General features: G+C 39.3%; 2 protein-coding genes across 2 annotated transcripts in view; one reads left to right on the top strand and one right to left on the bottom strand.

The window, feature by feature from the left end:
• LOC145983555 (vitellogenin-1-like) overlaps positions 1 to 13,860 on the top strand; it is a 221,953-nt gene that overhangs the window by 57,250 nt on the left and 150,843 nt on the right. The window lies entirely within an intron of this gene.
• Positions 9,515 to 10,684, bottom strand: LOC145984106 (uncharacterized). Its single transcript, XM_083117529.1, has 2 exons — positions 10,503 to 10,684; positions 9,515 to 9,768 (listed from the first exon to the last, which is right to left on the bottom strand). The coding sequence occupies exons 1-2, from the start codon at positions 10,555 to 10,557 to the stop codon at positions 9,521 to 9,523; spliced, it is 303 nt and encodes a 100-aa protein (XP_082973655.1). The 5' UTR covers positions 10,558 to 10,684; the 3' UTR covers positions 9,515 to 9,520.

Raw genomic sequence — 13,860 nt, 5'->3', positions numbered from 1 at the left:
CATTTTCTACCTATCTGGTTAATCGCGACGATGAGGATAAATGACGAACCGATGAAATGGTGATGGAACACAAAATGATACATCCATACCTGACCAGGTACGTAGGAACCTGAGGCTTCACAGCGTGTTACGTCGTTTACATCCGCAACGGAAACCGACTAAAGGTTTCAGATGTCAAATGACAGAATGTAGATATCCACATCAACGGTTCAAGGTTGAACCCCTTTAGTATATTCTTTTTTATTTTTTTAGTTTTTGATTTTAAGGCCATTTTATTCACATAAAGCATACACCTATTGTTTGGGAATGAATGTTTTATTTTTGTGTAGTGTATCGTTCAGTGGGTAACACTGTTGTCTTGTAATCAAGGGGTTCCAGGTTCTATTCCCTGCGGAGGCACATTGTGGAGTCCGATCTTTGCAAGAGATTGACTTAAAAGAAATTTTTAATTTTTTTTTTTGTCATCTTTTGTCTTCATCATTCGTTCTCATCGTCGCAATCAATCAAAATTGTCAGAGAGGAGACGTAAAATGAGGAAAGTTCTAATACGACAAAGACGCTTTTCTGATGTCTTGGCTGATAGTCAACAATTTATTAGATGAAGAATTCAATCTAGAGTTTGGTATCCAATGCAAATTACGCTAACCAAAGTGCTTAACGAAAAGTTCTTTCAGTAGCAGGAAAAGGAAAGAAAGAATGTATGAAGTTGATGTAATCTTAGACGTTATTGTTTCAGAATGTATACAACCAGTATACAGTACTTACAAAAATGTGTACATTTTTACTATTTTATCGCTTGTCGGCACTGTGTTGCATGTTGCGCGGAAATCTCAAATCATTATTATCTTTTCTGGAAGTCGCACATATTTTTCGCTCGTAAGTCTTATTGACCGATATAAATAATTTGTAAACACATGTTATAAGTTATCGTGAGAATTTGTTTTTAATCACTTTCTGCATTTCTAAGTAAAAATTCTTTAATCTTGAATTCTGAGAATTCTTGAGATGCTCAAAGTTAATAACTTCTGCATTTGTTTTCTCATATCCCTTCAAAACAGCTATTAAAGTTGACAGGACAGGTTTTTCAGGGAAAACAATAATTGAGCTTTGATAATATAATACCAAAACATTAAAACATATATTTATACAATTTCTACGACTTCTACCTAACTTCACACAAAAATGTGTATAATGCATGTGTGGTTGATTTGAATTGTTAATAAAGTGCACTTTATGCACAGATAGGCTAATCGGAATTGGACCTACAGTTTATAGTGTGATCCGAACCACTGTACTGTGTGCCAGGACCTCTTGGCAAAGCGACAACGTTGCCACTACGCCATCGGAGACGCCCCAGGTGCGTGTGTGGTGTGTTGGAGCAGAGGATTACTTGCAAAATCAAACTAACAAATAACCAAGAGTTCATACGCTAAATGAAAGTGCAAAATTTGTTTTGATTATTTTTATGTTTCAAAACATAAAGTGTCTTTACATTCCCTTCGACAATCTTTTAAATTCAACTTCGGCAATGGAGATTTGAAAGATGCGCGGATCCAGGAACTGCCTGTTTTCTTTTCTTCAGCTTTGGTTTCAAGTTTGGTCCTGCAAAATGGTTAACTCGGATTTGCGACCAGCCAAAGGGATGGCCTGTTTCCTCCGGCCCATTTCTTTCAAGAACTTTTAAGAAATAGTCGGGCTGTTTGCTTTGCTTTATATGCAGTGTAAACTCACTTTTCTCGGTGGCCACTAGGGATGGCCAGAGCCGGAACCTAGCGAATCCGAAATCCGGATCTAAAACTTTGGGATCCGAATCCAGTACTTTCGGATCCGGTACTTTTGGATCCGGATCCGGAATTTTCGGATCCGGATCCGTTTTGCCATCCCACATGCACTTCTTTGGAAAGTAAGAATGTGCTTATACCATAGTGTTATCTGCTAATACACATATATACGTATATAATATACATACACACATATATATGGTGTGTGTGCGCGCGTGCGCGATTTGTAATTAATTAATACACTTACAAGGGAGGTCTAAGTCTCCCCCTCCGATTTCCATGAAACTTGGCAGGTGTATAGAGCCCCCCCTCCTCAAGATGAGGAGAAATTGAAGTGGGGATTTGACCCCGAAACCACGTAAATATGGCATAGGAAGAAAAGGGGGCATAGGGCCTCTCTATACACCTGTCAAATTTCATGCGAATCGGAGGGGGACAGAGGGGTCAGATGATCCCCACGTCAATTTGTCCTCATCTTGACATTTGAGAGAAGGTTGCCCCCTAGAACAGATTTTTAGCCGAAACAAAAAAAACACGTAGTTCTTCATTTGGGCCCGTTTATACACACACCTGCAAAGTTTCATGGAAATCGGAGGGGGACACAGGGGTCAGATCCTTACTTCAATTTGTCCTCATCATGACATTTGAGGGGGTTTTGCCCCCTAAAACCGTTTTTTAGCCGAAACAAAAAAAAAACACGTATTTCTTCCTTCGGGCCCGTTTATACACACACCTGCCAAGTATCATGGAAAACGGAGGGGGACACAGGGGTCAGATCCTCACTTCAATTTGTCCTCATCTTGACATTTGAGGGGGATTTGCCCCCTAAAACAGTTTTTAGCTGAAACAAAAAAACACGTATTTCTTTTTTGGGCGTGTTATACACACACCTGCCAAGTATAATGGAAATTTGAGGGGGACACAGGGGTCAGATCCTCACTTCAATTTGTCCTCATCTTGACATTTGAGGGGGTTTTGACCCTTAAAACCGTTTTTTAGCTGAAACAAAAAAAGCACGTATTTCTTCCTTTGGGCCCCACTATACGCCTGCCAAGTTTCATGGAAATCGGAGGGGGACACTTAGATAACCTCCCTTGTTAGTCTTACACTTTGTAATTATATAACACTGCATATATTATAATGTTTTATTTTAATTTGTAAAGCTGTAACTGTAGAACAATTGTATAATTTTTGTATAACATTTCTATCTTGTTATATGTGTTAAAGGTTTCATCCTGGAATGGAATGTCTCACATTTATGTGTGTTTTCATTTCCAATACATTCGAATGAATACATATTCGTTTCAATGGCATTTACAAAATCACCTCTGACATTTTATGTTAAACAAGTAAGATTATTTTTGTGCACGAGTGTGTTAGCCGATGCGTAGCAAAGTATTTTAGGAACAACACTTGAAAAAATTCTTGTAGGACTAACTAATGAAAAATTTCTTTGTAATCGAAGATCATAATACCTTTTAAGGTGTGGTAATATTATAATGGGATTGAGATAGTTCCGGATCCGATTCGGATCCGGATCAGGATTTTCGGATCCGGATACAGATCCGAAACTTTCGGATCCGGATCCAGATCCGAAACTTTCAGACCCGGATTCCGATCCGGAATTTTCGGATCCGGATCCAGATCCGTAACTTTTGGATCCGGATCCGGATCCGTTTGGCCATCCCTAGTGGCCACATATCTTCGCTTACCTACGAACATTTGAATCATTTATTAAATCTGTTTCTAATTTTAACTTTCCTCTCCTTGCCTTCTTTCGTTTATTTTCGAATTAAACTTGCAATTTAACATCCAGGATATTACTTCTTACTAGTGTTGCGCAATATATCGTCAATAAATTTTAGAACATCTATCGTGTCAGCGATATAACGTCACGATATTTGGCGACATATATGGTGTCAGCGATATATAGTCACGACATTTGGCGATATTTATCATGAAGACGATATATCGTCGGGGCAGGTCCCCGTGGAGTACTGGTTAGCACATCGCGCTACGACATTAGGGGTACCGGACAAGGTACGGAGAATGCAATACGTATATGTATGTTAATGAGTTTCCTTGTATTATACCCTGCCCGAAACAAAGTTAAAGTACCTACAAGTGTGATTGCAAGTACGTTTAGTTCCACGCCTACGCGCATTTGCGTATTATTAATGTAAGAAATGGTCGAACAGTTAGCAATGTTTACCAGTTTTCTTTGTTCAACAAATGTAAAAAAAAAATCATGCTAAAACGCTTTTGCAAGTCAGTTTAAATACAGATGTCTGAAAAATATGTGCAATCAAACCATGGCCAGTATTAATGGAAGGACTATTATGCCAACTCATTTTATACAGGCACACTTTGTGCTTGGGGGAAGTGAGTGGTCAGACGAGGCACTTTCTGCCTCTCCCAAATAAATCAAGATTAAATTCTGAGCTCCCAGCAGCCACTTACGGTTACAACTTTTTCCTTTAGTAGAAATTTTAGACTAAATATTTGGTCAAAATTTCCGCTTTTCCCCTCAATTTTGCAAAAAAATATTTCTTGCTTGCTTCGATTGTAATACAAACGTTTCTACACGTCACAGTATTTTGAAAGAATTGTCGACCTATTCAATTAAAATGTTCCCTACATAGCTATTTCTATTTTGTTTATTTTTGTATTTCGTAGATGAATCGAGACAATGAGGTGGAATGATAAAATGATGAAGGTACAAACACGATGTCCATGACTCCATATTATCGCGTTTATTCTTTAGATTTAGTTGCACCACGGAAAATTGTGAAAAAGTATTAACGCAATCTTTCAAAGCAGAATTTTGGTAATTGTTTGAGACCATCAAGATTGGCCCATGTAAGAAAATGGATCTCCGACGCTGTGCTTCTTGCTTGAGTGCGAGGGGACGTCAAGGGAGGGGGGGTGGTGACGCCGTTCGTGGCTGATTCCAGGGTTGCCGCTTGAAAGTAAGGAAAGGAGGGAGACTATGCTATTCCTGTTTTATCTGTGTTGGTAATATTTCAGAGCATATGACCTGAAAGCAAATGATTGTCTCCAGTCGGATTAAACATTGTGGAGACTCGAGTTTGAACTCCAATTAAAAATTAACCAGTAGAGCTACGTATTTAAATGTCGTCCCGATTGGACCACAAGTTTTTTAATTACAGAATCTCAAAGAGAGCATAGTTTGAAAAACAACAAAAAAGCTGCATTTTTTTGTTCTCACGACGATAAGAAATTGAAAGTATACTTGAAAAGAAAATAGTTTTTTTTAGCTTAAATCAGAATTCAATAAGTTATGTGGTTAATTTTTAATTTGAGTGCAAACTCCAGTACCCATAATTTTTAATTCGACAGTAGTTCGGCAGAATCTTTCTATATTGTTTCTTTTATGACGCAGTGTTTGTGCGAGAGATCGTGATGATTACATATAAAGAGATATCGCTTTTCGTTAACAGCTTGTAAACCAATCGCCTGTTCTCTGTCACCTTAGCACATTTTAAGTATAAGCACCTTTCAACTCATTCAGCAAAGTGTCATGATGTTTTAACTTCATTAACTAGCAAGTATTAATATAATAATTAGTTTCATAATTTAAATGAATAATAGAAATATGGGCACACATAATACGTACGCAAAATTCAGAATTATTTAATAAAATGTGTTCCAAATCGGAGACACTTGAAGAATTCAATCTATCATCATAATTATTTTCTTTCTTTCACTTTCCGGTCTCGGAATGGGGTCTTGAGGCACGGGCCCCCTCCTCTCGCAGTGTGGTGTGTGCGAAGTCACCTATACCACTAACATTGCGTATATATTTCGGGTGAAGACAGCATAGAATTGTTGCAGTAATCAGGTTACCTTATCATATTATGCCCTATAACTCCACAGTCCACACTCCCATGATATTCAGTCGTGGCGCAATGCACAGGGAACAGCTGTATCTTTACTGCGTTCTTTCCATGTAACCTCTATTTGTGCTGAAAGTGTTCGTGTTTAATTCTTTTCGCAATTTTTCTACTCATAGTTGTTCATTAATTTTTGTATCGTTTCATTCTGCTTTTCTTTAAAAAAAATAATGAGAATCCATACACTGACATGGTGTCATTCAATGAAAAACTTCTTGACAACCTTTGGCTTTCCAAGGGAAGTTCAAGTTTCACCAATCAGTTCAGTTAGCGTCCACTAGCGTCCTCCAGGCAGGTGAAAGAAGTCTCGTCTCACACATAAAGATCGATATTTAAGATTTCTAGGTAACCGAAAGCACATACTACCGAAAAAGACTTGACTCAGTTAACATGCATTTATTATTATTATTATTATTAGACGTATAACATATAGCGAATACATTACATTCAGTTAGAGAAGTTGTACAGTGAATATTGTTTAAAATTTGTGCATTCAAAGAGCCGTAGGTTGAGAATTCTACGCCAAAGAAAACAACACAATTCGACACACAAATTACACATCATTAAACTTTTGCTTCTGTCGAAAGTATTATTTTAGAACATATATACTCAATATGAAGGAAAGCTTTCATTGTGAACCGACCGAGGAAATTGTCTTCACTCAATATAGGGTTAAAACGGATAATTTAGACCGGTTTATTAGTGTAAAAAATGTGTATGTGAAATTATCCAATATTTCAAGGCATAGACATTTCCAGCTCCCTAGCCTCCCTCTTCCCTGCATTGAGGGAGCTGCTGCTGTGCAACTGGCCACTGCTGAAACCAACTTTGTTCTATTTTATGTCTTATATTTGTACAGTTATAAGCCCATGAAATGATCCCCTGTTTAAAAGGGAAGTGGGGGGGGGGAGGGTGATGGACTGAGAGATTCATTTGTGGAGTTTATGGACAATACGAAGCTTTGTCGTCTGCCAGGCCACTGTTGTTTAGAAGCCATTTGTATTTGATATTTATTTTATGTCGCTTTTCTTCCACTTTTGACTATTCACGATGATGGATCATGATTATGCTAAATGGATGAAGAGACACTCACAAAACAGCCTCGTCCAGGCTGACGGGACTCGAAGTCGGAGTGTATGGTCACTCAACGCACTCGTCCACAGAGTCGAACCTTTAGAAGTGGGGGAATTAATATTTTCACACCATATTTCTCAGGAAATTAAGTGATTGAAAATATGAATATATTTTAACTGACATTAAAAGTGTTGTTGAAAAGCCGTAATTTCTTTCTATAAAGATGTCACGGTATCTAGTGACATGTGAAACGCAGTTCAATATAAATTATTTTTTATATATTGATTCATTTTATGCACAAACATGAAAGTGTGAGGTTTGATCTTATTTTGTGAATAAACTTGTATCCGAGCCAGACGTCGGAAGCTGGGGACGGGTTTTTCTTGAGTGACAGCCGCCGCTTAGAACATGACATATTTGCACCAACGCGAAGATAAGGAAAGATTATTTTCGTCGCTACCAGGCCTGAGTCGCAGCAGGCGTTCGAACCCATGTTCACGGATGACCAGGAAAACCAGCTGGAGCTCAAGCCTGCAAGGATCCAGGACGCGTCGCCGACCGCGCCTTTCAAGACAATGGAGAGAGGTCATTCGCATCCCCTCTGAAACAGAAGCCAAGCCACTAGAGCACAGATTAGAAATAGGTTTTACAGATGGGAATGTTCCTATACCTCCCGTGGAAATCATTTGTCGTCTGCTAGCGTGCTTCTTCCGCCTGTCGCTGCAGCGCTAGTATCGCCGGGAGCGTGACGTCACATGGTTCCGTCATGCCGTTACCATGGCAACGCACAGCATTCCCTGAACCACCGTTCGTCTGCTTGCTTTCGGAACCACCGATCGTCTGCTTGCGTTTCCATTTTCGCAAAGAAAGCCTTTTTCGTTCGAAGAAATAGGCCAATATTTTATCTTGTAGACAAATTTATTTTTATTAACTAATTAGAATTTCGTGAAAAGTAATAAGAATAATCTTTTGTCTTGAATGAGTTCCTAAAATACATTTTTAGGCAAAAACAAATAGCTAAATTTCTCGAAAAATTCTGTTCATAATGTATTCAATTTTCTTTTCTGCACAAGAAATATTTTAGATGAAGAAAATACTTACACATACACCAAGGTAAGGGTTGCCATATTTCTCCTTTTGCACACAGAACGGGTACATAAAAACCAGTTACACTAACACACAGGTGATATATTTCATACATTTAAATTCGCATTACATATTACATTGAAATAATATATAATTATTCACAGGAACAAAACAAAATTGCACAATAAAGGATATTTGGCAACCCTAACCAAGAGTATGGATTTCGTAGTTTTGAACTTTAGTTTTCGTAGTTTATCTTCATAACACATGGTAGAAAAGAACCTACAACAAACTGTACAGACTATAATTGTATGTTTGCAGAACTGTACTGTAAAATAAAACATTTGAGACTCCATTACATTACGTTAGTAACAGAATGCAATTTCTGATCGTACTAGTTGCAAAAACTAGCAGAATATATCATGAAAAAATTACAGGATTCAACAGGTGGGTTTCATGAGATGCCAGGATTTGCAGTCACCATGTTCATGGCCAATTTTGTGCCATGTGTAAGAACAAAATAGTGAACTTGTTTCAACAACATTATATATAATGAATAATAATTACTATAATGGCAGAAAAGTGCATTGCATTCAGGATTCAAGAATGTGAATATTGTACCAAGTACATCATCAATAAGGTTCAAATCTCCAGCCCACTTGCTTGAATGTGGCCTCCATAATGGCTTCTCAAAGAGACAATGCAATAGTTTGTGACGTAGGTGAAACATGCTCATAACAGAAAATCACTGCATTTGATGAAAGCACTCACATATAAAATGTGGGGGAAATGAAAATTTTGTAAAGTATTAGGCAAGATAGGTGTGGCCATTCCCCATCCAGGATGAAGTCTGAAGCCCTAATAATTAAAGCAAGTCTAAATCTCTTGTTAAAAGTACAGCTTCAGTTTTCATCTTAACCAGCCTTGTTGTAGAAGTTTTTCATTGAATAAAAATATCTATTTTTCTTAATTTCCAACCATACCTAAGTAGGGCATGATTAAATACATGCTAAGAAAAAGGAAAATAAGGTCAAAAATTTTAGATTTGTTATTTTGGTAGACACCCTGACATGCAACTTAAAATTTGGTGAAAATTGCTCAAAAGCTAGCTTCACCACCTGGTGAAAATAGTCACTCCGTAAACTAAACAGTCCTTCAAAAACCAAGGCATACCAACTGGCTTTCAGACAAAAATGCTCAAAATTATTGATTTTAAGTAGAAACTGATTGTCCTCACAATGCTGGGTAAACATCATACATCGTTAGCACATCATTTACACAACCTGGGAAAACTACTTATTTTCACTGGGGACAAAAAAGTGTCTTCACTATCTGCCTGGACTGTTTTCACATAACTTACCTGTAGTACATATTCCCCCCCCCCAACAACATTCATATTATTTAGCAGCATTAGACAAAAACTGGGGTATGGCATAAAACTAGAAATAGAATACACTATTTTTTTCCCACTGCAAGGAATCTGTCTCACCATAAACTGATCAAATCACTGAAAAACATTTTTTTTCAAAACATATTTTCACTAAACGTTAATAATGTTGATACTGACATTTATATTTTTTCTATTCACTTAAATCTTTCATCTTTGTTAAGCAAGTAAGTACACAGGGTTCTTGCAGGATTTATTTCGGAACAGTTTCACTGCAGTTATATACCGCTGCGCTCGATTGTGCCAAGCAGGACATCACACATGTGCATTAGTTTGAGATCTCCATTAAACATTGTCAGGGGAATGTCATTAGTACATAAATCACTTGTCTTGAAATATTTTGGTTGTGGCTCAAACTGAACTGCTGCATCTAAACTGGGAACAGTTGTGAAATGCCACTTCAGAGTAAAAGCAGGGAAGCAGATATTGCATCCTCCATTTTGATTGTTGGTAACCAGTTGCAAATCTGAAAATAAGAACAAATGTTTATTAGTTTTGAAGTTTAAAAAGTCAAGCACATAGCACAAATAATAATTAATTTAATTACAAAGACATAAAAAATTCCCCCAGATTACCATACATATGTTTGCCCACAAACATCTTTCCTCTCCATTTTTGTTAAAAAATGAGGGAGTTGTTCCTCCTTGCATCATAAGCCAACATTGCAAGCTGGGCACAAAAGTAGAGAGAGATGTGTGAAGATAATTTGCAGAAAGCATCACACAACCAATTTCATGATCACCATCTCATGCAAGCCTTGACTAAACACAAGTATACATGGTAGAATTTAAAATTAGCCAATATATGCAACTTTCGATGATAGAGGAAATATACAAGGCAGTTTTTTTTGTATTTTTTTACGTGGTGCAATTATGGACAAAACAGACGAAACACTTGGCATTTATTCAAAAATTACATCGTGCCGTGACTGTACACACAGCTTTCTTTTTAGACAATAACGGAAACATAAGCCCACCCTCAATTTTGTTGCAAGATTCGACTTTTACTAGAAAGAAAGGCTGTTTCGAGCTAGTACACGTCCAAGCACGAGGTGAACATGAAATTAGGCAAATTAAATATTATTTTTACTGTACGTTCAATGGTATCACGCATAGTTGTAAAAATAACTTTCAGAGTTAGATAAATTTCCGAAAACTAATTCTACATAGAAAAAAATATATAAATTTTTATCGTACATACCTCGCCAGATCTTCGGAAATTTTAAACGTTGAGAACTCTCGACTTCTAGCTGCATTACGTAACATGTTTGAAAGATACAAATCCACCAAAGAACAAACAAACTCGAGGAAAATCGGCAAACACTATATAAAAAAAACTCAATGCAGGTTCGACGATATAAAGACGTTGCAAGTTAAATTCAAAACTCGGTGCGTCGGTAACGCGTAGGCTCTCCGAGATTCTCATAATTCCCGATATTCACATAAGTTCCGAGATTCTCGCAAATCCTGGAATTCGAGTTTCGTCCGCCTGCCACGGCAGTTCTAGTGTCGCCCCAGTTACCGCAAAAGCCGTCTGCTTCCCCCGGTTGCACTAGAGCGTCCTGTTCAACGGAATAATTCGAATCTCTTATATATAGGCAGTACTATGATTCCAGACACAGTTTTTACCCGGATTTCACAGAGAGAGCATCTCCGCGCTACACTCTCGCGTGATCATTGTTTTGTGTCCGTGAACTTTGTTTCCTTACGTACCGTGAGCGAATCGCAGATAGAGAGGTACCAGTGTGCGCCTTATTTTGGTGAAGATTACGCGGTGATTTGTTTTTTGCCAAGCGTTAACTACATAATCATGGGCGGCTAAAGGAGATTGAGAAGGGAGTCTGTCGACTTCCCTGACCCCGCAACGATGCATCGCCATCTTCCGATGAAGCCAGTCAGCCAACGCCAAAGACGACATCAAAGACAAACACTGCCCAAAGCCCGAAGGACGTCTTCAGAACGACGCCGATCGAAGCCCGTCACCAGGGAGAGAGATTGAAGGACGACTCCAGAACGACGCCGATCGAAGCCAGAGGGAGAGATTGATGGACGACTCCAGAACGACGCTTCCAGAACGACGCCGAATCGAAGCCCGTCACCAGAGAGATTCCGAACCGACGCGTGACCACGTACACCCGACGCTAGTGACAAGAGGAACGCCCGAAGTTCTGAGGAGGTGCAAGTACACCATATCGTCGCAATTATTCTTCGTCGCGATCGACCTCGGAGGACAATTTCGCCACAAAGGAACCGTGTGCAAGTCCCGCGTCCAGGAGAGATGAAGGACCACGCCATGTAGCAGAGTCTGGTACAGTATACTTCAGAGGGTCTCATGTCCATGTAAACGTGCGTCGTTAGTATCACCACCGTACAGTTAACGCCGAAGTCTCACTTATTTGCAAAGTTACTCAGGAAAACCCAAACCTAACTTCCGCGTCTAAAAATTGTTTTGGTATTGTTATAAAAAAGGGTTATTTCATGTTCAGATGTTCTAATTTAATTGTCTGCATTCAGCGTTAGAAGCTCCATTTCATTTCTTTAATATTTAGTATAAATTGTCAAAGTGTGCTCCATTTCTTGTGTAACCGACCGCCCCGTCGCGCCATTTAATTTGTCAATAGTTGACTGATGAGTCCTTTTTAATTGTGGAAAGCGTAGTTGTTTTTATTGCAAGGTCGTGTGCATGAAATAGTATTATTTGTTGCATAGTGGTTTTTAAGGTAATTTTTGCTCGCGCCGACGATTGATTAGTGTATTCCGGCAGCTGGAGCCAATTAAGTTTTTGCATCACTATGTAATTGAGTAGTTGTTCTCATTGGACGAGAGGGGCTTGTGTGTAATACCCCCGTCCGAGAAACTTGTATAATGTCGTGCTTACGACTCGTACGTTCATTCGAACGAAAGATTTAACCACGCCGACCCAATTGTCTTAGTTAACCGCTTTCCGAGGGCTGGCACTTAAGTTAATTTAAAAGAGCACAGGAGCTGGCAGACAAATGCCCTAAATTCACATAAAGGTTTGAAAAATTAAAAGGAATGATATGTTAATGAGATCCATGATTTGTATCCATACTTCACATGTAAAAATACCTCATGTGTGTGAAAGAGAGATAGAGTGAATGTTGTGAGAATTTGAGGAGGCTTTGTAAACAGTTGTGGATTGCAATATTTTTTTTGTTGTTACAATATATATTCACTTTTTTACCGTTCGTCAGTGTTGTTATTTGACGTTTTTCAGGTACCAGATATTTTGCTATTAGTGTTTTATGATTGTTCGAATATACATATCAAAGGTAAACAAAACAGTGTAACTTTTCAAGGTATTAATCTCCGCCTCGCAATAGTATGACAATAAACGACCGTCTCAGTACCGAACTTGATAACTGGACCGTGAGTCACGACCGGTTTCCCGTACACATAACGACGTTTGGCCCCGTGCCGGGGTATGATTGACACGTCATTTCGGGGACCGTGAGTGCACTCGTTACATTTGGCGCCGCGAACATGGGACGGCAACTTTTGTCATGTCTTTCCAGGAAAGCCAGGTTGCGAGAGCGGTAGAAATTTCATTGTTGTATACGTCATGCAAAAAATTCTTGAGTTAGGTTCCTGATGGTGTGTGTTTTTCGTTTTGTATGTCGAGGGTTATTTTCATGTATTTGTCATAGGTTCACGTGTAAGGACACGTTATTGGGCGTAATTGGTAACAATAGGGCAGATATTTTTTTCGGCGAAAGCAGCAAGGGCAGCTGCATAGGGCATTGTTTATGTACTTTTTGTGTACTTTTTTGGTTTTTGGCGTAATTTATGGCTTCAGGCTGAGTTGCGGGATAAGGGATTCCCGACGGACCTCCTTTTTCTTTTTATGTATCGATTTGTAATTCACATTTTGTGTGAGCTCGCGTAAGTTTGCGTAACTGTTCGAAAGTGCGACAGAAAATCGAGCAGATATTTAGCGAAAGGCCTTCATGAGATTAAGAAATCGTCGTATAGACTGTTTGAACAAGAGTGACGTCATGATGGTTTGCGAGGCTTGTGGAAAGGAATTTGCTGATTTGGAAATCGACAGCCAGGGGTCCAGACCGGTTTGTCTTCAGTGCAAGGGCTCGTTGGAAATGGAAAGGGAGATACCAAGTGCCCAAGGGGGTACATCGTCACGTGCGGACAGCGACCACAGCAAGGAAGAAGATGACGTAGCAAGTGGCAGTGGTGCCAACCAATTTCAGCTGGTCCTCCAGATGCTCCAAGGAATGGAAACCAGGATGCAGACCGAGATGCGGACCAACATGCAAGGAATGGAAACCAGGATGCAGACCGAGGTGCGGACCAACATGCAAGGAATGGAAACCAGGATGCAAGCCAACATGCAAGGAATGCAGACCGAGATGCAAGCCAACATCCAAGGATTGCAGGCTGAGGTGCAAGGGATGCAGACCTACGTACGAGGGATGGAAGAACGCCTCCAAGGGACGGTTCGCGCCTCCGGAGAAGAAGTGACACAACAGCTCCTTCAGACGATCCAAGAATCCGAGGCTCGAATCGAATCCAGGATCGCCAGG

The sequence above is a fragment of the Lepisma saccharinum genome, chromosome 2 (assembly GCF_977018435.1).
Source record: "Lepisma saccharinum chromosome 2, izLepSacc3.1, whole genome shotgun sequence".
Taxonomy (NCBI): domain Eukaryota; kingdom Metazoa; phylum Arthropoda; class Insecta; order Zygentoma; family Lepismatidae; genus Lepisma; species Lepisma saccharinum.
This window is presented reverse-complemented; position numbering and strand designations above follow the sequence as displayed.

Bases quoted from the DNA above. Each gene is read 5' to 3' on its own strand.
- LOC145984106 (XM_083117529.1), bottom strand. From the start codon at position 10,557: ATGCAGCTAGAAGTCGAGAGTTCTCAACGTTTAAAATTTCCGAAGATC. The intron at 9,769-10,502 runs GTATGTACGATA...TCTTATTTTCAG, and splicing joins ATTTCCGAAGATCTGGCGAG to ATTTGCAACTGGTTACCAAC.